This window comes from Urocampus carinirostris, chromosome 18, assembly GCF_059441175.1.
Source record: "Urocampus carinirostris isolate Australia breed hairy pipefish chromosome 18, RoL_Ucar_1.0, whole genome shotgun sequence".
NCBI lineage: Eukaryota > Metazoa > Chordata > Actinopteri > Syngnathiformes > Syngnathidae > Urocampus > Urocampus carinirostris.
In genome coordinates, this window is record NC_142366.1 from 19,909,346 (window position 1) to 19,935,600 (window position 26,255).

The 26,255-nt window shown below is 39.6% G+C and overlaps 1 protein-coding gene across 4 annotated transcripts in view; it reads left to right on the forward strand.

Annotated features, from left to right (window-relative positions):
• ctnnd2a (catenin (cadherin-associated protein), delta 2a) overlaps positions 1–26,255 on the forward strand; it is a 464,623-nt gene that overhangs the window by 418,558 nt on the left and 19,810 nt on the right. For all 4 annotated transcript variants that reach the window (XM_088322042.1, XM_088322045.1, XM_088322044.1 and 1 more), the window contains exons 20-21: positions 4,555–4,798; positions 11,011–11,095. In XM_088322042.1, coding sequence (XP_088178168.1) covers positions 4,555–4,798; positions 11,011–11,095 — 329 coding nt within the window. The remainder of the gene's footprint in view (positions 1–4,554; positions 4,799–11,010; positions 11,096–26,255) is intronic.

Below are 26,255 nucleotides of genomic sequence, written 5' to 3' on the forward strand. Positions count from 1 at the left end.
TCAAGTAGGCTACCCGTGATACTAATGACATCTAAAAAGGCCATCTAAATCTTTACTCATGTTGCCATAAACACTAATTTGCATAGTGCATTCTGATTGGTAAAACAGTCCCTTAACTTCTTCACTTGTGCATCAATAATCTACCAGTTACCGTAAATTCCGGACTATAGAGCGCACTTGATTACAAGCCGCACCCACCACATTTCGGGAAGAAAACCGATTTTGTACATACACAAGCTGCACCTGTATATTAGCCGCATGCGCCCACATTGAAAAAATGCAACCCAAACACAAAATTCACCCATACCCGACACAGTCAAAAAATCACAGCCGGCAAAATAAACGGAAAATGGTACTGGTACTCAAGGTTTGATACAGACCTGCAGAGTCCCGGTGCCCATTGAAAGTAATCCAAGGAAAAAAGTGTATATATCTAAAGGTAAGGGTGGGAAAAATATATATACACTATTGTCGGCCGCGTCCACAAACACGTCTCATCTTTACTCCACTTCCCGTCAGCCCGCGTTTTCCCCGCCCCTTCTTTCTTATTTGCTCGTGCAAAACATATCAGAATAAGTTTCTAAAATAAATACATTACAAAAATATACTGTTGCAAATACATATTATACATGGTTACACATATTTACAAAGAAAGACGGTACACCGAGAGAGTTTTCAAAGCTTTGATAATAATATTATAACTTTCATCCCAAACCGTGCCTGTGAAGGGTAGCAAAACGCTACTAGGAACACGCTCGCGACACAGTAAACGTGTCTGTTAAAGAAAACATACTGTACATGTAGAAACTACGGTGGACCGTACTCATCCTCGCCCCCTAAATTTGAAACACGCTAGCAACCCGCTCGCAAGGTAAAGTTTACGTGCAGTAGCTCTGTTCCCTTTATTATCGGACTGCTTGATTGTGTTTAGCTTGAAAGTTGAGTCATATGCCTTTCTTTTTGCAATTTGCATGATGAGGATATGTCTACGCTAATCTAATTTGTGCACAAGCTAAGAAGATGCAGTCTTCCTCGGCGCATATATTCCACCGGTCTAAATCTTACCTTTTGTACTCGAGCGCCGCTGGCGGCCGTTAGGAAAATTACATAAATTGGCCGCATCACTGAATAAGCCGCAGGGTTGAAAGTTTGGGGGAAAAGTAGGGGCTTATAGCCTGGAATTTACGGTATTTATGTTTCATACGTAAAAGAGCTTGTACAGTATTTTTATGAAAGATTTTTTGTTTTCTGCCTCTGCATTCGGAGCATCATTGATATTTGATGAAAAATTGCTCAAATATGGAAGTATACCGGAAATCACTGTGTATTAACACAACTGTACCTATGAATACTGTAAGCAATTACAATTTCATACCCCGTTTCCTGCAGTACATAAGGCGCACCTGGACAATTTGGAATTTATAGGTGCGCCTTATAGTCCAAAAATTACGGTACTTTTCCCCCCCTTTGGTCAGTCGACTCATTTGCATGTCATCACAAGTTCTCCCAAATTCGGCGTTATAGCTATTCCTATCTGTCTCCATCTCGCGCAACTCCTTAATTGCTCCAAAGCGTTCATCCTTTGAATGTCATCGCGTTCTCCGTCTCCTCATATGCCAACCCATTCACTGAAATATCGCAAGGCGGCCCCTTTTTATTGCATTCTAAGCGTGAGCGTTAATGCAGCCGCGTGAGAGGATTTACAGTGAGCCCTCTCAGGCCAAGGCTTTATGGAGTTATCCAAGCACTCACTTGCTGGCTGCGCAAGACTTTTTGCTTTATGACTTAGACACTCAAAGGATCTGTTAACTTGTTAAATTTCCTTCACAGCGCTTCCTGATTTAAGCCCGTTGAATTATTGCAAAGTCAAATTGCCTGAGCAGACAGCATCATTAAGTCCTGAGTGTTTGCTGTACTTTTGATTTCTGAAAACTTTTCTAAAATGAGGTTAAACACTCACAAATTCTCTATGATCGGCAGTAAAATATGCAGCAGTCTGATGTTTTCTGTTAGGTCTTAGGTCTATCAAGTTGATAAATGGGGGGAACGGAAGAAATGGGCGTTGTTGCTCGGTAGAATATTTGCAAACTGCTTAAAAACAATGCTGCAAAAATTCCAAACCTATTTTGGGGGGCAAAATATGTCCTGCAAAAATGATTGCTCCATTAGCAGGGAATTTTGCTAATCTTTATTATTATTTATCTTACAGAGAAGTGAAGAAGAAGTCTTTAAAATGCATATTCTCATTTAGTAAACTAATTCTTAACATTGGAAAAATGATGCTCTATCTGCCATAAATTGTTTTGCTCATGTTAAGCATTATTGTTATTTATAATATATATATTGCCGATGTAAGTGTAAATGTAAATGTTATTTTCAACTTTTGCAATTTTTTTAACTGGAAGGTGTCCTTGCAGTTCCACACTGCAAAATTGGGATACACTTAAATAACAATGGGTGGCACGGCAGCTAAGTAGTTAGCACGCAGCCCCATGGTGCAATGGTTCAGGGTTCAAGTCCAGCTACCGCAGCCTCCCCATGTGGAGTTTGCATGTTCTCCCTGTGCATGCCTTTGGTTTCCTCCGGGCACTTCGGTTTTCTCCCACATTCCAAAGACATGCATGGCAGGATGATTGGTCCAAATTGTCGCGAGGTGTGAATGAGCGAGTGAGTTGTCCCTGTGTGCCCTCCGACTGGCTGGCAACCAGTTCAGGGTGTCCCCTGCCCACTGCCCGAAGATTCCTGGGATGGGCTCCAGAACCCCAGCGACCCTACTGACGATAAATGATGCAGATAATGGATGGATGGATAAAATAAGAAATATATTACTTTTAGCTATAATTTTGTTCTTTGGTTGACGGATAAGGTTATACATATTGCAATCATTTGAATTTTTTTTATCTTAACTTCCATAGACCTGGCGTCCACATGCGTGGACATTAATACACATCAAAGAAGAAGCTCAGGTCTTAGGAGGTTAAAATACTATATTTCGTCTTAAATTTGTAACTGGACTGTGTGTCATGATCTGGGACGCTACCTTCACACAGAGGGTGCCAACCGGGTTTGGAGTTGGAAATACCTGATTCAAATAATGAGACACCTGTCCCTCATTTAACTAAGCCTTTATATGGACTATTTGGTCATTGTCATTTTCATTCCACTGCCATGCCAAGTCTATTTTCTTTCGTTTCGGGTTTCCTATCTAGACATTGTGTTCATAGTTTAGTGCCCCCTGTGTTAATTTGTTACTTTGTTCCTTGCATTTTCCATTTCCAGATTTGGTCTTTGTTCCTGGTTTGGATTTGGAGGTTTTGTTTTGTCCAGACATTTCATTGTTTTGTGAACTCCTGTTTGTCACTTTGTACCTCCTTTTGTTATTAAATACCATCCCTCTTTTTGAGCACGCCGGCCTCCAGTTAACTACCTCCCCAACATGGGTCCATCACACTGTGTTTCAAAAACAAATCCGAGGGCGTAAACTAAACTTTAAAAACAATCAAGAAATGCGTACATTTTAACAGAAAAATCTAACTCTTGAAAAACATTTTTCTTTTTTTTTTGAAGAAAGACTGACTTTTTCGTCCTTAGTGTATTCAAATCAATATCCAGTTCGCTAGACTAGACAGGTAAAAAACACACACAGGAGTGAGCATTTTGAAGTTCTTAAAAGCAATAACAAATGTATGTAATGATTAAACAATGTAAGATTGGAATGATTTAACAAGGGTGCTTTCAAAAGGCCTGAGAATTATTTATGTCACAAATGGAAACACAGAAGTTAGTGGGTATTACCAAATCACCGGCTTCACACTATTTCTTCATCCAGACTGCATTTTTTGCATGAATTATCCCAAAAGTATGTCTGGTCATATTGATTCCTGTTTAGATTCCCAAATGAAGTGCAGAGAAATATACTGTATATACTCACATATAAGCATGTAAGCCAATCCCCCTAAAACTTCTTTAAAATTGGCACATACTAAAAGAAATACTTAACCAAAATATCGTTAAAATTTTTACCTAAACAACCATAACGTGTAGATAATAAAAATTATATTTCCAGTCATAAAAATAAAAATGAAACAATTTGAAAGCATTTACTGCACAATTGAGCAGCGTTTCCATGGCAGACACGCGTACAACCATTATCTTCTTTACTCCATTGTCGTGGTCACTGTTTTCCACTTTTCCTAACCGTACATTTTCTTGGGACCCATTGTTATCGTCAAAAAAGGCAACAAAACTTTTAAAATAATAATAAAATGAGATGTGGTACCTCTTGAATACAATTGAGACGGCTCTGATTGACTGAATGGGAAGATGAGATCAGGCAAGGGGTGAGCTGAGTAGGCGCAATAGTCTGACTTACGCAGATTGAGCAAGGCAAAACTAAACCAACAGAGCCTGATTTTGGTTACTCTGTCTTACGCACCTTTGGGTTCATTTAGTTTTAGACTCATCTGAACTCTTGATTTCAGTGTTGTATTTCTAGCTCTTAATTTGGCTTATATGCGAGTATATACTGTACATCAATGTCTCTCTCCTTTTCAGGTAAATACGCTATGCGTGATTTGATTCATCGGTTACCTGGCAGCAGCAGCAGTAACAACGCCACCAGCAGCGGCAATTCGACTACTGCAGTCTCGCCCAGCAAGGCAATGTCTGATGATACGGTCACTGCCATCTGCTGTGCACTTCATGAAGTCATCACCAAGAACATGGAGAATGCCAAAGCCCTGAGGGACTCCGGCGGCATTGAAAAACTGATCGGCATCGCTCGCAGTAAAGGAGACAAGTGAGTGCTACTTGTTCAATAAATGACGGTCACTTTGGCCTGTTTTATTTTTGGAAACACTAGAAATGGGGTCGGGGGATTTTGTGTGGTGAGTGTACCTGAATGATTGAATAAATTAGCCCAGGGTTTTTCAAGCAGTGTGCAGGTGCACATTAGTGTACCGTAGGACATTTTTCAATTTCATCTTGCATCCAAATTTTATTTTCAATAACTTTGTTTTCTGCCAGCAAAGTTTTACTGTATGATTGCCAACTAGAGGTAAGATCATAAGAGTGAGCCTGGTCTCTCTCTCTCCTTCTCTCTCTCTCTTCTTCTCTCTCTCTTCTCTCTCTCTCTCTCTCTCTCTCTCTCTTTTTTTTCCTTTCTGTCTGTCTGTCTGTCTGTTTGTCCGTCTATCTGTCTGTATACCAAAGCAATATCCCCCTAGTGGGAGGTGGCTAAAGTCAAGAACACACCCTCATTCATCAAACATTAATTCCCTTTTGCTCTTCCTAACCTGACACTGAACATTAAGCCCACTGCGCAACAAGGGGGTGAGTTGCTGTGCCATGCAACCCTCCATCAGCAGAGAGGCCGGAAAGCATATACTGGTTTACCCCCTCTGCATCATATGCGTTGATATCAGTCATTTTTAACTATTGTTTACTATTCACATCCATCCCTAGCACACACTCATGCATCCATTGAATTAATCAACCTCTCATCCAGAGCACGTTTTACCCCTTCCATCCAACCATATTTGGGCCTTCCTCTCATTCTATTTCTCACCACTTCTCGATTTGTTTTATTTTCATTTGTGAGGCTTTTGAAAGTGCTCCGCCAGCCGCTGCTTCCTTTGTCCACCGGTTAAAGATGTTTGGGTCTTTTTCACCCACATTTTTGAAGTAGGGTCAATCGTTTCTAAACAGCATTGTGACCGTTTTTTTTTTTTTTGTTATTTTTTTCAAAACTTAAAAGGGTACTTCAAGCAGAGTGCTACAGAGCAATCATTTTTAAGAGTGGATTTCAGCCTCTGGTAAAATTGAGCGTTTTGTGTGGAGGAAACAGATTATATTTTATTTTGCCTATTAGAAATCTGATCTAAGGCACCTTGATTAAAAACAGGATACCTTATTCCAAAAAGTAACAAACAAAAGTACTCAGGAGTGTTGAATAATATTTAAAATTTACAACAATGCTCATTTAAGGCCTCTAATTTTGAGAGTTGTTTTGAGAAAAATAGAATTATACCGCACTTCCCGTAACCTGAAAAATATAGACCTTGGTTGCTTTGGCAATGGGGGATCTGTAATTTTGGATGGATTTGGCTAAAATCTGTTAATTAACTTTGACACTTATTAAATTGGACACGTTATTTTGAATGTGAAGCCTAAAGAGAAAACATACACATGTCAATATTTGTAAATAGAAATAGAACAACAAAATAATTCATTAAACATACTATTTTGTAACTCTACGATAATTTGAAAATGTGAAAATAGTTGGTAAAAATATATATATATTTGTTTTTAATTAGGAAAATACATTAAATATCATACAACACATAACAAGCTTTTTTTTAATACTTATAGGTCAAAACAATTGCATTTATTTTACATAGCATGATGCTTAACTAGAGGAATCTGACATGATTATTCACTACTTGCTGCTAAAGATCAAAAACTTTGTGAAAGCCTGAGCAAAAAAAATGGTAAATGGCCTGCATTTATATAGCGCTTTTCAAGTCAATGAAGACCTCCCAAAGCGGTTTACAATTTGCTTCACACTTACCCATTCACACACACTCAAACACCAATAGCGGTTATGCAGCCATGCAAGGCGCCGACCTGCTTTGGGGGAATAAGGGATTCAGTGTAATGCCCAGAGACACTTTGACATATAACACGGAGGAGTCGGGAATCGAACCTGCGATCTCTTGATCTCAAGACGAGCGCTTTACCACCTGAGCTAATGCCGCCCCCCCCAAAAAAAGAGAAGAAAAATTGTGCTGTTAGGTCACTTTGAGAATCTATGATTTGTTTTCTTCTCTTTTCACACCCGTGTCCTTTTAATGATTACCTAGGAACCAAAACCATGATAAAAATGTTGATTTAAACGGACTTTTCTTCCTCGGCTTTAACACCCGAGTTTCAAGACCCAAAAAGTTGTACAAACCCTGGAGTAAATTACTTCCATTGAGATTTTTGTTAAAAAAAAGAAACAAATAAACACAAATGAAACTGAATATTCAGGGTTTGCGGGTACAGAGGCGGTAATGGCTACACAAATGCGATTTCAAAATGGCTGACGATCATTTGTGTACCACAGGGGCAAATCACGGCGCTTTGACAAAAACGAAACTTAGGTCAGTGAAAAATTCCCCAAATCTCATCTTCACACCAGTCTTCTGTCCTGACTGAATCTTACTTGAAATTAAATTTAAATTTTGTCACGTAAAAGTCCAACGCCCCTTATGCAGATGCTCTCATGTATTCCTAAACAGCCGCACAAAAAATAATATCACTCAGTACAGAAAACAAGAGGACTCTTCCTTGCTGCTATGGCAACCAGCGAGTCAGAGGTTGCCAGAAGTGGCATCAACCCAACGTCATACAATGACTTATTGTCAAGAGGGGAGAGGGAGGGAAAGGACAAACTATTCCGAGAACTTTGCTCAAGGGCATCATTACGCAGAGCAATGAGGCTACGGCTGCAAGAAAGTGCAAATTTCTCTGGGAGTTTAGTCAGATTCTAATAGCTCACACGTTTTGGTGGCTTCGTGATAGGGAAATGCTGCTTATCGGCGGCCACTCCTTTACCTTAATCTCAAAAACATAGCTGTTCAAATGAATTGGTTTGCACTCCTCAATGGCAGCAAAGAGTTTTGTCAAGGTTCATTGTGTATTTACAAAGGTATTATGTATTATGTATTAGTCTTTTCCTGTTAAAATAAATCATAATTAAAGTACTTACATGGATATAACATGCACTTGTGTATAACCCACAACTCTAATTTTTGATTAAGAATCGGTATAACATGTTTTGAATTATGTGCGGCCATGAATGAAATAATGTATTGACAACGTAAACTATGAACACAATACCAATATAAAATTTACAATCTATTTAATTTCACCTAAAGTCAAATTCATCATCAGACACACAAACAGTAGTTCCCACGTTGTGCTTTTTTGTGTTTATTTATTCTTCAGAACGACTTGTGCGATAATGAGATCAAATCGAATACCTTTTCATATGTTAACTATATCACCGGTGTTCAAGTGGTTAAGATGTGGCACTCTCACTGGAGCCACCTGGGTTTGATTCCAGTCGTATCCAATGTTTTGTGATCGTGGTCAGCAATATTTGTCACTTGATCAATCTTTTCACGGATACGATAGTAAAGCCTCATGTATAATGTGCATCCAATGAATAAATTATGTTTCTATATTACCGACATGCGCTGATCTGGTATCAGTATCAACTGATAATTTCAAGATACCGGACCAGTACTACAACTTTTGTGGCAGTTTTATTGATAGGGCTTCAAACTGTGATATTGTCTTAAAGTGCAATGTGCAATGTAAAAGGCCTGGGATTTAAGCTATTTCCACTTTTCCTCATCATACATTGTCTAGGGACCCATTGTTATCGTCAAAAAAGGCAACAAACGTTTTAAATATTAATAAAAATCATGATAAGAGAAGATGTGTTACAGTCGGGAAGGCTCAGTTTGACTGAATGGGAAGAAGAGAAGCTGTTATTACTGTCACGACCAGCACAAAGGGTAAACCCAATAGCGTAACGTTTCTCACAAGTTTATTGAGATAAAGAGGAAAAGCAGTGCCCGTGATCCAGTGCTCGCTGGACGCGGGAAGAAAGCCGCTCACAGAATCGGAACAGGTTCTGAATGCGGAAGTGGATCTTACAGAGCGGGAGATAGTCGTGTCGAGGACGGAAAAAACAGGTTGATAGCCGAGACAGGAGAGCAAAACGTGGTCGGGATCAAAAACGGGTCGTAGGCCAGGACGGGAGAGCAAAACATGGTCGGGGTGCAAAACAGGTCGTAGCTGGAGACAAACGGGGAAATCAGGAACGGACGGGTGGAAAACGGGTGCAAAAAGCGGGACCGATGGGAGTCAGAGTCAAAGTACTTGCCTTGTAAAAACAGAGGTTTGCTGACGGACTGACAACAGGCGAGTGAAAGGATTGGGCTTAAATAGGAAGGGGAACCAATCAGGTAGCCAGCAGCATCTGGCGCCAAACGAGTCATGAATCATCATGACAATTACTACTTTTTGTCATAGATGCCTAATACGTATACATGAAATATTTTTTCTAATTTATACCTTTAAATCTCAGATAATAAATTTAAAGTTTGGTAGACGCTCAAAACAGGGGAAAAATATACCAATGGAGTTTAAATTTTAAAGAAGAACAGGGAGAGAGCTTAATCTCAGATAAGAAATTCCAACCTGTTATAAAAGTCGTCTTCAGGGCCTTTTCTTTGTGTTAAATCTCCTAAATTAGAAAAGCAGAACCGCCAAAAAAGATGTGAAAGTCGAATATAAGTAACACAACAAGCCCACAGTGACAAAATCCGTTGCACTCCCCTTACAGGTGTCTAATATTAAAACCAGAATAAATGTATGACTACTAAAAATATGTTCCTTCTGTTTCCATTAAATTGTTGACAATTAATGATTCTTCTTATTTATTAGTTGTATTTCATGACTGTAAAACAGCAACTAGAGAGATAAACTGGTTTAAGATTCACAATAAAAAAAAAGTATCCCAGTATCGGTTATTAAAATCTGAAAAATCATACTCATAATAATCATAATTTTTACTGTTATGGTTATGAGGTGAAAAAAGGATAATAATGTAAAAAGAAAAACTACAAAAATATTACTGTTCTTGATGTCATTATTATAATTTTCGGCAAATTAGCCTATTTTTATTATTTTATATATTGTAACTTAGGAGAGTGTTGTCACGCGTGTGGCCGTGGTCTTATTTCATGATGAAAATGGTGAAAGTAAGAAAAGCACTGTTTCAAATACAGTCGAAATGCCCCCGAAAGATGACGGTTTATTTGAGCATATTTAAGAATTCCATATACTTGCACGTGCAACAAAAGGAGCTGCAATGATGATTTCAGCCAGTAGACAGCATCAGCAAGTAGAATATGTTGAAGTTGCATGCACAACCTTTAAATTATTGCAATATGTTCCAACAAAGGTTAAGATTATTTTCCAGTATGTTGAAAAAGCAAAATATGTTCTTGCTGTTGTTATTACTTGCAGTAGTATTTGTAGTAGTTCTAATTGTGTTTTTTATTTGACTACAGAGACAAATTCAAAGTATAGAAAGATAACAACGAAATAATACTTCAAATTAGCAAAAAGCTAAGTATTGGGGTGTTTTTTTTTTTTTTGCAAATGCATTGAAATATAGACGTAAAACATGCAAAATATAATTACTATTGGAAGTATCATGATTATCTACCATCTGCTTTATCAAAAATGTGTCATAGTTTAGTTATTTTGTAATATTACTATGAATTCTTGATTACGTTACGTAAAATAAGGAGACTACTAAAATTTTGTTGCGAAACCGATCTCTCTTACAAATAAAAATGTAATCAACATTAGAAGTTGCATTAGTAGTTACAGTAGTATTAATATTTGCATGTTTTTGTTTTTTGAATTTAGGACTTTATTCAGCTCTGGCAAGATCTTTAAAAGATGAGTCAACACCAAGTGAGAAGTTATCACTCTATTTTTCTATAGATGGACTATGGCAAAAATGTTATTGGTCAGGTAGATATAAGTCAAATAATTATCTTCATTTCAATTAGAAATTAGAAAACTCAGCAATCCAGGAGGTGCTAAAGCACTTTTAATGTGGTCTTGACTAGGCAGAAATTGAGCCAAGGCTGATGTTTGCCACCCAAAAATCCCTGTTAATTTTGTAAGCATCTGCTCTCCTTCCCTCTCCGGAGAGCCATTGCTTATGAGCCGATTCCTTCTGGAATCATTTTGCAGACGAAGTAGCCGGGCAGCGAGGGAGGAAAAAGGTGGGGGACTTTTAAACTCCTTCGGAATACGCATTAGAGCAGTGGCCCTCTTAGTCTCAAAAAGCTCACAACCTCCACCAATCTTTCCAAGGTGGAATTGACTGGAAATGGAATAAAAGTTTGAGAGGTAACAATGCATTTCTTCTATTTTCAGACACTCTGCCAAGGTGGTTAAGGCGGCCTCTCAGGTGCTCAGCAGTATGTGGCAGTATAGAGACTTGCGCTCCCTCTACAAAAAGGTAACATGCTTTTATCATGAACACTGTTTATTCAATCCATAACGGTCATGTGCAGTGAGGGCAGGCAGGTGAGGCTGTGCTTTATTCAGTGTTATTTTTCATTTAAGTTCACAATTTTTGGATGTAATATGCACCTATCTTGCCTCGTGGCAGAGGGCAATAATAAAATCAAGGATTTCTGATCTGACAAACACTTCTTCCCCAAACAATAGAATTAATGGTTTTAGCAATCCCTGGACCAACATGTAGGTATAGTCAGCATGAGGGGACACAAAATCACTAACCTCCATTTTGCTGATAATGTTTAATGGATTGGCAGAACAGGAACTCAAAGAAACGGTTAATCGCCATGACAAAGCATCACCCAGTATGGTGTGAAAATTGGCACAGAAAATCTATATTAATGACCATTAACCCCCCATGTATCACCACAAACATCACCATCAACGACCAAAAGCTTGAACCTGTCCATCAATCCATTATCCTCAGTAGGGTCGCCAATCCCAGCTTTCTTCGGGCAGTGGGCAGTGGGCAGGGGGCACCCTGAACTGGTTGCCAGCCAGTTCCAGAGACAACCATTCACACATTTACTAATACCTTGGGACAATTTGGAGTCACCAATCATCCTGCCACGCTTGTTTTGGGAATGTGGGATTAAACCTGAGTCCCCAGGAGATACCCATGCAGGCATGGGGAGAGCTTGCAAACTCCACACAGGAAGGTTGAGAGCTAAATATGTACCTATGACCTCAGAACTGTGCCTCAGAACTGACCACTCAGCCGCTGTGCCACCTAGCTTGAACCTGTCACCAAATTTAAATATCTTGGATCTGTCATATCAGAAGAGAGGGCAGGAATGCTCAAACCACAGCCACACTTGCCAGACCTAAACCCATCTGGAGGGACAATAGCAGAGCAGTGAATTTAAAAACTAGACTCATGCAAACGCTCTCACAACTAAGCTAGTAAGGAAGATCCAGACCATGGAGATTCGATGCTACAGGGAACTTCTAGGCATCAGCCACATAGCTAGAAAATGGTGCGCAACACCATTAGAGGGCACATTGGACCCTACGAGCAAGCAATTGACAGGTGCCAACTTTGCCTGGACCCATATTCTGGCCAGGAACCTTCAGAAGTGGAAAATGCTGTCCAGAGTTGTGTCATCAGTGGTGCCCCGACAACCCAGGTGCTTGAAGGATCTGTGAACAAGTCAAGTTATTACGTATTTTTTTTCTTAGTGCATAGACTTTTTTTACAATAGAGGATTACCTGTCTATCTATCCATACATCCATCCATTATGTGCACCACTTGTCCTCGGTAGGGTCGCCGGGGTGCTGGAGCCCATCCCAGCTATCTTCAGGCAGTGGGCAGGGGACACCCTGAACTGCTTGCCAGCCGGTCGCAGGGCACATAGAGACAGACGACTCACTCGCTAATTCCACCTAGGGACAATTTGGACCGGCCAATTAAGCTGACATGCATGTTTTTGGAACGTGGGAGGAAACCGGAGTGCCCAGGGAAACCCACGCTAGCTCGGGGAGAATAGGAAGGTTGGATCTCATGACCTCAGAACTGTGTCGCACACGCGCTAACCACTCAGCCGCCGTGCTGCCCTGGATTACTTATCTATTGACAGGGTTGGGTAGGGTTACTTTAACTTGATTACTTTCAATTACTCCAATACCAAATATGCTAATAAAAGACAAAAGAAACTAAATATGAATAAAATGACTAAATTTTGTGCAGGCTTGGGGAGTAACGGAATACATGGAACGGCAAAAATGATGTTGGCAAGCTGTTTGGATTTATTTTCATTTTGTTTCTGTCGCATTTTATGTTAGTTATGCCGGAGATCAAAGAGATCAAAGCCAGGAGAGAAAGATTACCACGTGTTGTGAGTCATAATTTTATTAATATTTAGTTTCTTTTGTCTTTTGTTAGCAGATTTGGTATTGGAGTAATCCAAAAGTAATTGAAAGTAATCAAGTTAAAGTAACCCTACCCAACCCTGTCTATTGATGCATCTATTCAAGAGCAGCAGTATGTAATGCATTACTGTACTTAGACTCTGCAGATGCACGGTGAGTCATGCAATTCCATTGACTTGTGGCAGAGGGCGATAGAGAAACCAAGGATTCTGATTTTACACACACCGCAGCCCCAAACTATAGAAACAGTAACAATTTTAGCAAGCTAACAGCAAGTCAAGTCTTTTTTTTCTCATTTCATTGTCTTTTCTAAATTTTAGAATTACTATTTATGATTTATTCATGGGGGGATGGACTCTATTTAGAAGTTAAAGTAAAACAAGAGAACATGTTTTCTACACTACAGTTTATTTAGAGCTTTCTTGATCTGCCAATCAAATGACAAAAAAAATGTAGGTTCATTTATTTGTATATCTGACTGTTCCTCACCAGACACAAACTGATTCCTATTAACCATTCGAAACAATGTGTGCAACTCCGGCTTCCTCAAAACATGTAATTGCACGCTTCTGCAATTATACGTTTGTTATTGGGCATCGTTTCTCACACACAGATATCGAATTCTAATTTTACCCCAAAAAGTTTTCTAAATAATTGAAATGATTTGACCTCAGTGCAAACAAGGATGACCGCGGCGCAGTTGTGTGTGTTTGTTTACTATCTTGAGGTCAGGTGAAATCGCTCCAGGCTAAAGATCAATGTTTTCTCTGCTTGGAACTTCTTGGAAAAATAAAATCAATATTGTTGACTTATACGGCATGTATTATTTCCAGTCTATTGTAGTTGGACTCTCTTTTTTTTTGGTCCATTGAACTGTTGGTCACAATGTTTGCTACCAGGAACTTATTTCCCATCAATAGTGGATCACAAGTAAACAGGAGCGGAGTCATTAGAGTGGGGGAGTCTTTGTGCTGTTTTTTCATGTTCCTCAAACAGCTACACAACAAGCTAAAGTCCCGTTTTTCTGCATTTATTCTCAAATGACAAATATACACCAAGTTGATTCTCAATTAAAGGTATGGAGAATTATCTTTCCTTCAGCTGTAATGAATGTTAAGCAAATGTCTGCCACCAAAGTTGCTTGAAGAGTGTGTACAATTGGCGTCGACAATCCATGTCCCGCTGCGTGTTCAATTCCGTCCGTAACTGGAGGCGAACCCAAATGCGTGACGTTTCTCACACAAGCTTTAATTTTACGGGAAATGGGGCAGTCATGCACGTTAACCCAAAACGCCAGTGATTCGGCGATCGTTGGGCGGAAGACATAAGGCAGTAGTTTGGCTAAAATGACAGGAAGCCAGAGGCCGACGAGATGGATACCAATTGCACGAGCAGATATCGGACAGTCAGTCAAGACAGGACGGGACAGACAGGATTGATATCAAAACTGGATTCCGAAATTAAACAGGACAAACTAGACGGCAACGAAACTGGAGATCAATATTAAACAGGACAAAATAGACGGGAACAATACTGGACAGGAAAACCAAGCAGGAAACCGGATAGAGTGTAAACCCACGTCTTGCGGGTGCAGAGGTTTGTTGACGGACTGACAACGGGTGAGTGAGAGCACTGAGCTTAAATAGAAGGGAAGCCAATCTATCAACGAGCCGCAGCTGGCGCCACACGGGCGGGGCCAATTGGGCGCCATGGCAACCGTGACAAATTGAACTTCGTGGATTCCGACCGAGTTTTTTTTTTGACAAAGAAACAAGATCTGAAGAGAGCAGTTCAGTTTTATCGCCCAAAAAATAAATAAATAAATAAATAAACAGAATATTCTGGACTTGGGGCACAAACATAAAGTCTTCCAGTGACAAGCCTCGAAAAATGGGTGCCCACTTTAAAAAAGAAAACTAAGATTTAAAAAAGAAAACTAAGATTTGAAAAAGAAAATGCTAGGATAAATAGTAAAACGTATTAACAATATAGATCTTAGAGTCTCCCCTAAGTAGTAAGGTTACACCTAGAACAGAAAAAAACAGCAATCAATTGGTAATTAATTACTAGCCAACTTTAAATAAATGTGATTATGTAAAAATCCTTATAGACTGATAACCCTAGTGCACGAACCATACAATTATGTACATTTATAAGAATGAATTTGTAGTATATAAGGGGAAATGCTTAATCTAGTGAGGACTTTTTCAATGCAGTTCAGGTAAGGTTTGTATTGGCAGCAACTTTAATTATCTTCAGCTGACAAGTGCTGTTTGTCTTGTTTTCCTCCTCACAAATTTGCTCTTAAGAGCACTTCAAATTTGGCCTTAAATAGATAAACATCATTGCGCCAAATGCTACATTTCAAAATCAACTCTTGGGTTTTTATCAGCTGATTCTAGAAGTTCTTGTATTTGTGTGCAGTTAGTTTGTGTTAGTTTGATAATTTGTATGTACGCAAAGGTGTGTGGCTAACAGTCAGGTAACGTTAAGCTAACGCTAAGATTCTCTTGTAAGATATTTGACTTTGTGGGTATGGAGAAGGTATGTGTGGTGTTAGTTAGTGTTTGTATGTTTTATCTACCTCGACAGTTTATGGCTAATGCTAAGCTATTGCTACGATTAGCTAACGCTAAGCTAATGCAAAGCTAACCCTAGGGCAGGGGTGTCAAACTCATTTTAACCGGGGGCCACGCGATAGAACAAACATTCTGTCGGGGGCTGGACTAGTAGATTAAAGAGAAAGAAAAATATAATAAAGAAATAAGAGAAAGAGGGAGGGAAAATGAGAGATGGCGGGACAAAGAAAGAAAAAGAGAGAGAGGGAGAGAGCGTGAGAAACAAAAGATAAAAAGTTGTGAGAGAGGGGGAAAAGAAAGGGAGAGGAAGAAAGAAATCCAAAGAGAAATAGAAAGACATAAGGAGAGAAAAGAGAAAAGAAAGCGCGAAGGGTATGAAGAGAGAAAGAGAAGAGAGAAAAGGAAAAAAGGAAGTTAGAGCAAAAGAGATTGAAAGACACAGAGAGAGAAAGAGCAATAAAGGAAGAGAAAAAGAGAGACACGGAGAGTGAAAGAGACAGGGACAGAGTGGGAGAAAAGAGGTGTAAAAGAAAGAGGGAGAGAAAGAGAGATAAATAAATACAAGTAAAGTGTCTTTGTGAGAGGCACCTGGCTTTGGCAACATCAAGTTGACATATTTCAACCTGCAGCTTGTTTTTCTCTTGCGCTTCTCTGAGTGTTGTCTCGAAGGCCGGGATCAATCCTTTGGCGGGTCTGATCTGGCCCGCGGGCCGCCTGTTTGACACCTGCGCCCTAGGGTGTTCTGCAGAGACATTTGTGAGTTTGGAGAATGTGTGTGTGGTGTTATTTTGTTGTTTTACTTTTACATGTTTAATGTTCATAATGGTGTGTAGCTAACAATAAGTTAATGTTTAGCTAAAATTAAGATTCTCTTGTAAGACATTTGTCGGGGCGGCAGTAGCTCAGGAGGTAGAGCGCTCGTCTTGGGATCCCAGTTCGAATCCCGGCTCGTCCGTGTTACATGTCGAAGTGTCCTTGGGTAAGACACTGAACCCCTGATACCCCCAACAAGCAGGTTAGCGCCTTACATGGCTGCAAGGCCGCTATTGGGAAATGTGGAGCACATTGTAAAGCGCTTTGGGAAGTCATTGACTTGAAAAGCGCTATATAAATGCAGATCATTTCATTTCATTTGTGGGTATGGCGAATGTTTGTGTGGTGTTAGTTTCTGTTCATATGTACCTCCACAGTTAGCAGCTAATGTTTAACCTAACTCTAAGCTACTGCTGCAATATCTAAACAACGAACTAATGAGAAGCTAAAGCTGGGTGTGGATATTTGTCTTTGGAAGTTTAGAGAACACTTTGTTGTGTGTTAGTTTGGTTTGGTTTTCTATATTTACTCTACACAAAGGCACGCCTCTTATGCTAAGCTAACTCTAAGATAACTCTATCCTGATTTAAAGCTATGCTAATTGAAAAACAATATCAAGCTAGTGCTAAGATTTTCTTACAAGACATTTGTCCTGGTAAGTATGGACGTATTTGTGGTATTAGTTTGTGTTAGTTTTGTATATTAAGTGTACACAAAGATGTGTGGCTAACGCTAAGGTAACATTCAGATACGTTTGTTTGATGGAGCTGTTTATGATTAGACTGAAAAAGTAAAAGTAAACAAAAATATTGAATACATTAAATAAAGTAAAAATTGTACACTTTTCTGTTGTATTTTTAGAATATTCTCAGATAATACTAAAATAAATAATAAAGCAAATAAAATAAGAAGCTTTCACATTATTTCGCTGTTTTTAATCATTATTTTACAAAAAATAAATACAAAGACAAGAAATAGAACGCAGTAAATCATTTTTATGTTCCACAGATCAATGTTATTTTAACTATTCTTTTTGTTATTTTACCAGAAAATAAACTAAATTTAAAAAATAATATAACTCTACAAACAGGTTCAAATTATAGTAAAATACAAAATTACAGCGACAATAAGAATACCTTGGTAGTACTTCAGGACCCCAATTTGTGACTTACACTATAAAAATTGGCAGCACGGCTGCGCAGTGGTTAGCGCATGTGCGGCACAGTTCAAGTCATGGGAACCTCCTGCGTGGGTTCAAATCCAGCTCCAGACTTCCTGTGCGGAGTTTGTATGTTCTCCCCGTGCTTGCGTGGGTTTCCTCCGGGCACTCCGGTTTCCTCCCACGAGTGAGTTGTCTGTCCCCATGTGCCCTGCGATTGGCTGGCAACCAGTTCAGGGTGTCCACTGCCCGATGAATGCTGGGATGGGCTCCAGCACCCCCGCGACCCTACTGAGAATAAGCGGTGCAGCTAATGAGATGAGATGAGATGAGATGAGATAAGATGAGACTATAAAAAATAACATGAAATTCGTGCCGGGAATAGATTTTTAAACATTTCTGACGTTTGGTGTGCCTGAAGACTTTTTTATTGAAAAAACATGTGCCTTGACACAATAAGCTTGAGAAACACTAGTTAACCATGAACCGTGATTAACTCACACCGAATTTTTCCAAAGCAGTTGTCGATGAGCATACAATTTAGAAGCAAGTTTCAGATCGATTGCAAAAGCAAACAAGGTAAGTTTGTGTATAACAAACATTGTTTAAAAGGTAGTTTCCTGAATAAATCTTTTTGTTCCTTACTCCAAATGAATGTTTAGCGACATATTTTTCAACGTTTTCTCTGAGAGTGTGTGTGTGGTTTGTGTACGCTTGTTTGTTTTTGTAAGGCGACAGCACTGTGGACTAAGTCGAGTTTCTCGCTATGGAAATTTCAGAGGAACAGAAAAGGGAATTGCGGTGGTTGGTTGAAGGGGGAGGCATAAATAAACAGTAACTGCATGGAGAGAGCATCAGAGATGTCTTGAAAAGATCAGTGGTGCGGCAATCATTAATAAACCAAAGCCCCAATCTGTTTTCAGCGCACTTTCGCTCGCCTTAAAGATGAATCATGTATAAAAGTCTCCGGTGTGCTTTCAAACCCCAAATTTATTTGGTTTCCATGACTCCTACAGCCCTGTTTCGTGTTTACTCCTTTCTCGGAGGAATGACACCGCTCGGCCGTCGGTGTCGACGACAAATGTCCGATTGTCGTCTGGGTCGCGGTTAGTGTTGGGTCCGTCACTGAAAAACAGTCTTTAGTTAAAGTTAGTAATTACTTCTTTTAAAAAGTAAACGTGCTAGATTCCTAACACCAGAAACTAGCACGTTTCTTCTTAAAGTAACTATGCAGTTACAAATTACCGTATATCCAGGGACGGGCCATGACTTTCACAATAGACACAGATAATATATTTGCTTGGCAACTCGCTACAGATACTGTTTGCTAGCTTTGGCTAGCACACTCTATCACAAGCCAATTATTCTGTGTCCTCATGTGAAAACGCTCACGTTTCCATACGCCTGCTAGAAGGCCTTGGTGTCCCCAATTCAAAATACAATTGGTTAACGCAACAGATCTATTTACTAAAATTATGCTAACCGGCCTGCAGAACTCATTGTGAAGGCCTCCAAGTAGATTTGTTTACCTGACAAAAAGTAATGACTGAAATGCAATTGATTAAAAAAGTATATATGAGAACACAAACTTGGGATGAAATTAAAGGAAGCTGAAAGACAATTTGGAATTATTTAATGAGTATTCATGGAAAAAATCTATTTAAAGTTACAGATATTTGTTAGTCCAGGAGACGGCCAACCACTGCCGAACATACTCGCACAGAAGCCGACCCCCTAAAACTGCTTTAGGGCCACATAATAAATTAGATGGAAAAAAACTTGTATGCCAACCTGTGGAATTAATGATAATATTGAGAGCTTGCAAACGAACTTAGCCAAGACACTCTATATCCTTTATGTTTCTGAGCTTCAAATCAATCGAAAATCTTCTCCATTTCTGGAAACAGTCCAAGATGTTTTTCATTTTTGTCTCCACTAATGGTCTGTTGCAAAAATAATTTAACAAATATAAAGACCAATATTCAGCACACTTTTACAGTAAATCATATGCCCACGTTTGCACTTTTTTTCCCTTGGTTTTGTAAGCCACACCCCCTCCCCATGCGATCCATACTATTCACTACTGGTGACACACAACCAAATACCGTAAATTCCGGACTATAGAGTGCACCTGATTATAAGCCGCACCCACCACATTTTAAGAGGAAAACCGATTTTGTACTTACACAAGCTGCACCTGTATATAAGCCGCATGAGCCCACATTAAAAAAATGTAACACAAACACAAAATTAACCCAAACCCGACTTTAAGTCCCGCGATTGAAACTGAATGTCCTTTATAAAAGTACACAGTCCAAAAATCTCAGCCGGCAAAATAAACGGAAAATGATACCGGTACTTAAGGTTTGATGCAGACCTGCAGAGTCCGGGTCCCGTTGAAAGTAATCCAAGGAAAAAAGTGTTTATTTCCAAAGGTAAGGGTGGGAAAATATATATCCACTATTGTTCACCGCGTCCACAAACACTCACCTTTACCGGTCCCCACTTCCCGTCACCCCGCGTTTGTTTCGCCCCTTCTTTTTTTTGCAAAACATATCAGAATAAGTGTCTGAAATAAATACATTACAAAAATATAGAGTTGCAAATACATATTATACATGGTTACACATATTTACAAAGAAAGACTGTACACCGAGAGAGTTTTCAAAGCTTTAATAATAATAATATAACTTTCATCCCAAACGGTGCCTAGTACAGGACAGTTAATGGTAGCAACACGCTAGCAACACGCTAGCAACACGCTCGCAACACAGTATACGGGTCTGTTAAAAAAACATACTATACTTGTAAAAATCACGGTAAACCGTCCTCATCTTCCTCCTTAGAACTGAAGCCATCAAAGTTGTCTTCCTCAGTGTCGGAAAGAAACTTTGTCATATAGACGTCGTCCCATGCTCCCTTATTCCAAAACACGCTAGCAACACGCTTGCTCCTTCTTTATCGTATGCTTGATTGCTTTTAGCTTGAAAGCTGCATCATGTGCCTTTCTTTTTGCATTTTGCATGATGAGGGTATAATAATAATAATAATAATAATTTCCTTTGTATTGTCATTCTTTGTAACAATGTACACAGAACGAAATGTCGATACATCTGACCCGTTGTAGCGAGTCGATGCAGCCGCAGCCAGAGGGCGCCGCCATTATACCAATTAGGTATGTCTCGGTCGAGGCGCGAACCAGCGACCTCCCATGTTTACGCTATTTAATTTATGCACAAGCCAAGAAGTTGCTGTTTTCCTCTGCGCATATATTCCACCGGTCTAAATCTTACCTTTTATACTCGAGCGCCGCTGGCGGCTGTTAGTAAAATTACATAAATTGGCCGCATCACTGAATAAGCCGCAGGGTTAAACGTTTGGGGAAAAAAGTAGCGGCTTATAGTCCGGAATTTACGGTATGTGCATATAAGCTGACCCCCTGATTTCAGCAATTGTATTTAAAGTAGTAAATTCTTAGATGCGAGAGTATATAGTAGGGAGAAATTCTCCATGAGGAGAAATTCAGTGCCCTCCTAATCTGTGCTTGTGCATATAACTCTATTCAGTTGTACATTGTAGGTTGAAATAAATAAACCCATTCTAAGATTTTGTCACTGGGGGATTTAGAGTGTGTGACAACATGAATCCAGTAGGGGTAATCAGCATTTATAGGACAATACAACTCATAATCTGCATTTAATAAGTAGTGGGTAATGCAATAACATACAATGTGGTTTGAACAATTTCATTGACACTAGTAACATCAAATAAACAATGTGAGGTTTGAACAATTTTTCTCGACAATCTTAAAAGAAATTAAGCATGTTCACAATTTTGTTATATGACGTTTTAACAATTTTTTTAACCGCAATTTAAACACACAATTTCATTATATCGTATCCCAACAATATGAGTTTTTATCGACACTTTTATCAGCAATTAAATACTTATTGTTTTTGTTTTTTCGGATTTTAGCAAATAAACAATGTGAGGTTTCAACAATTTTTCTCGACAATCTCAACAGCAATTCAGCATATTCACAATTTCGTGACATTTTAACAATTTTTTCCGACATTTTTAACAGCAATTAAACACACAATTTCTTTAGTAATGGGGTTTTGGGGTTTTTAAGGGTTATTGATCTATCTTCGTTATTCATTATCCATTATCCGTTATCGGTCAGTTCATAATACGCTACAAAGCCTAGGAGCCGGCACACTTACTCTCAGCCAAAAGGCCAAGCTAAGGTCCTAGCCCTAAAGCCTTGCTGCGATCATTGCGAATGCACCGCACAATTACTCGTTACAGTACTTGTAAGCCTAGAAAAGTAATTGTGTTCCTTTGTACCACGTTAGTCCCAACATTGGTCGCGGTCTGATGCAAGCAAACATTTTCCCGATTACACCAGCAGGACGTAATGGGCCCACCCGCACTTTCATGCACAAAACCCAAACCAAACAATTTCACACTGCGTTTTCCAGTGCGCCTCTGTTTTTTTGATTAAGAGATTTAGCTCTGGCACTTAATCAGACATGCTATCGCTGGTTCACAAACACACAGGCGCTTTTTTTTCCCACATCATCGCCGCAGCGACACAAACGACACTCGGTCAACCCTTGTTTACTGCTTCAAGCTCCTTTTCTGCTTGTTTTCTTCTTATTTTTCATCGAAGGGGCTTTGATTGAATGAGCGACTTGAAAATGAACTTGGCTCCCTCATTCGAAAAAGGAAGAAGGAGCAGGAGGCGCTGTTGAGAATTGAAAGATTGAAATATAATCAAAAAGTGTGCTGCCATTACTTATCAGAAAGACAGTATGTGTTTTATACAGCTGAAATTACATACGGTATTCGACATAAAAGGCCATTTATTCATTTATTTATTTATTTTCTGTAACTCATAAACACACAAAAGTCTGTTTTATGGTTTTATGTGCCACGTTGTACAACCCTGTAATGGAGGATTATGGGAAACGAGTTCAGCCTAAGCAACATTGTACAATGTGATGATGAGATGTAATCCAATCCCTCTTCCTAGTTAATCTAGATCAGTACATATATATATATATATATATATATATATATATATATATATACTCCCGTGTGGAGTTTGCATGTTCTCCCTGTGCCTGCGTGGGTTTCCTCCGGGTACTCCGGTTTCCTCCCACATTCCAAAAACATGCATGTCAGGTTAATTGGCCGGTTTAATTGTCCCAAAATGTGGATGAGCGAGTGAGTTGTCTGTCTCTGTGTGCACTGCGACTGGCTGGCAACCAGTTCAGGGTTTTCCATGCCCAATGCCCAAAGTTAGCTGGGATGGTCTCCAGCACCCCCGCAACCCTACTGAGGATAAGCGGTGCAGATAATAGATGAATGGATGGACAATGCCTTCTTTTTTAGGCTTAAACGTATTTGCTCAAGGTGTGTATTTCTAATCAGTTTGATGTCGTCTCCTAGTCTTCCTGTCTTTGTTTAAAGGTGTTGGTACTGTTCAAGGGGGGTTGTCTTTGGTTTTTGGTCTTTTGTCTTTTGTCTCAACATACCAGTACTTTTCCATGTCTTGTAATCTCAATAAAACACAGAGGCAGACAGGGGATGACCGAGATTGAGATTGAGCGAGAGAGTATGGAAAGAGCTCATCTCCCCGGTTGCAACTGGCTAAAAAACTTCTTTGCCTGGTGCATTTTCTATCGTTGGCCAATGTTTCTAGCTCTCCCACACGTCAATGGTTTCTTTTAGACCCCACATTTTCATATGGTGTGAAAGACTACTGGACCTTGGAGTTATGGATTCCCCAAGATAATGAGTGTCTACTTTGTTGGGAAACAACTGTTAAATATTTGTTGGTAGTTGGTCCTTACTTGCATTCTATACTACTAATAGATGTTTACTTCTTAATATATCTTTGAATTTTAGCATGTCGGATTTTATAAACAGTTAGTTTTTATGTTCTTTATATCCAGCATTATGCACAATGTTAAAAGCTTTCTAATAGCTTTGCATTTATTGTTATTGGTACCATTACTACCGTAAATTCCGGACTATAGAGCGCACCTGATTATAAGCCACACCCACCACATTTTAAGAGGATAACCGCTTCTGCACTTAAACAAGCCGCACCTGTATATAAGCCGCATGCACCCACATTTAAACATGCAACACAATCACAAAATAATCCCAAACATGATTTTGAGTCCCGCGATTGTAACTGAATATAAAGTACACAAACCAAAAACCACAGCCGGCAAAATGAACGGAATATGATACCAGTACTTAAGGTTGGATGCAGACCTGCAGAGTCCGGGTCCCGTTGAAAATAATCCAAGGAAAAAAAATGTATATTTCTAAAGGTAAGGGTGGGAAAAATATATATCCACTATTGTCCGCTGCGTCCACAAACACGTCTCACCTTTACTCCACTTCATGTCAGTCCCCGTGGTTTTCGCCCCTTCTTTTTGATTCGCCCGTGGAAAACATAGCAGAATAAGTCTCTAAAATAAATACATTACAAAAATATACAGTTGCAAATACATATTATACATGGTTGCACATATTTACAAAGAAAGACGGTACACCGAGAGAGTTTTCAAAGCTTTAATAATAATATTATAACTTTCATCCCAAACCGTGCCTGTGAAGGGTAGCAAAACGCTACTAGCAACACGCTCGCAACTCAGCAAAAGGGTGTGTTAAAAAAAACATACCGTTCATGTAGAAATCACGGTAAACCGCCTTCATCTTCCTCCTTATAACTGACGTCATCAAAGTCGTCTTCCTTCAGTATGGGAAAGAGACTTTGTCATAAAGACGTCGCCCCACGCTCCCTTATTCCAAAACACGCTAGCAACATGCTCCCAAAGTAAAGTTTACGTGCAGTAGCTCTGTTTCCTTCTTTATCGGACTGCTCCATTGCGTTTAGCTTGAAAGCTGCGTCATGTGCCTTTCTTTTTGCAATTTGCATGATGGGGATATGTCTACGCTAATTTAATTTGTGCACAAGCTAAGAAGTTGCAGTCTTACTCGGCGCATATATTCCACCGGTCTAAATATTACCTTTTGTACTCGAGCGCCGCTGACGGCTGTTAGAAAAATTACATAAATTGGCCGCATCACTGAATAAGCCGCAGGGTTGAACGTTTGGGAAAAAAGTAGCCGCTTATAGTCCGGAATTTACGGTAATATTATTATTGGGCCGCGTGAATATAGTAAGGCATTAAACTAATCAGTGGTGCAAAAAAAATTCACAACCACTCCTTGAAATAACCCAGCATTGAGTAAAACTTTACAAATAAATCATTCATTTTTCAAACTTTACAGCTAACAATTTCACCCCTTTCACTCGTCTAAATTCGCTCTTCCGAATATAGCGTTTAACTATTCGTCAGGAAGCCCACCAGAAGACCCGACCTGATCCCAGAACCAGCCAAATGATGCACGCCAATCATTCAGCTGCGAATGCATTCATTATTCAATACTCGGCGAGCGTGTTCATTTAAGAAACATGACACTTTGACAGTGTCCAATTGAGGGCGGCGGTGCGCCCCATCAGCAGGCTACACGGCTCATAATAGGAATACAGATGGAGAGGGTGGAGCTAGTGTCCGATGCAGAATGTAAGCCAGCCGCCTTCTATTTGTCTTCATTGCTTTTGGCGGGAATGTCAAAGGAGGACGACAGTGACTTTTTGAGCTTTTGTTAGGGTCTCCTTCTGCAGGCCTCGCTTATTACTGTCCAGCCATTACTCTGGCCGCTCTCATTACTTGCTGTCATATTTTGTCTCCCTTATTTCTGCCTCATTGAATCCCTCCTTCTCTACAGCCAGTCCCTTCCCCTTTAAATTCTGGACTACAAACCGTTACTTTTTACTAAACATTGCAGATTTAAAGCAGATTTCCAAACAGAATTTATCTTTCAATTAGGCACAGAATGAGTAGTGTTCTTTCCTACAATTATGCAAATATATTGCATAATATTCCATGTGCCGGGGGACTCGAGGAATTTTTTCTCAAAGTTGAAACATCTGGCGTGTTAGCTGTAGTGTCGTGACATCACTGAGGGAGCACAACACTTTCAAATGGAAAAACCCATTAACACAATATGTGAGGCAGCTCCGAAACAATCAGCGGTTGTAGTGAACAGCGATTTTAGTAAACAGCGATTGCATGCCGCTCAATTCTGCGTGGAAAATTGGAACCCTGTTGGCTGGAGCCTTGTTACTGTTTTGTTGGAATTGTGTGCTTTTATCTCCAAAATCTGTGTTACCTGCCGCCGTAATAACGTGCGTTCCTTGTTAGCATTTGGCTTCTTTTAGGTAGGCGAGTATGGCTCTTTGTGTTTTTTGCTGTGAGGGTTGATGTAGTGTTTGTGTAGCCCCCAATGCTAAGCGGCTCCTTAGCAATGCTCCTGTTTTGTTTGCTCCCTGTTAGCCCCCTGTTAGTGGCTCTTTGTGTGTTATTATTGCCAGTTAGCCCTTTTGTGTCTGCTTTCCCTTTGTTGTGGCATTACTGTATCCACCTGTGACACAACGCCTTGGCATTCTTCACAAAAACTACCAAAATGTGGCCTAAAACACTCATAACCTCTTTGACTCATTACACGTAAAACAATATGGCTTGCTAGGATGTTTGTGTTCATCTGATGACGTCAGAATTGAGGATGACAAAGACAAATGAATCATCTC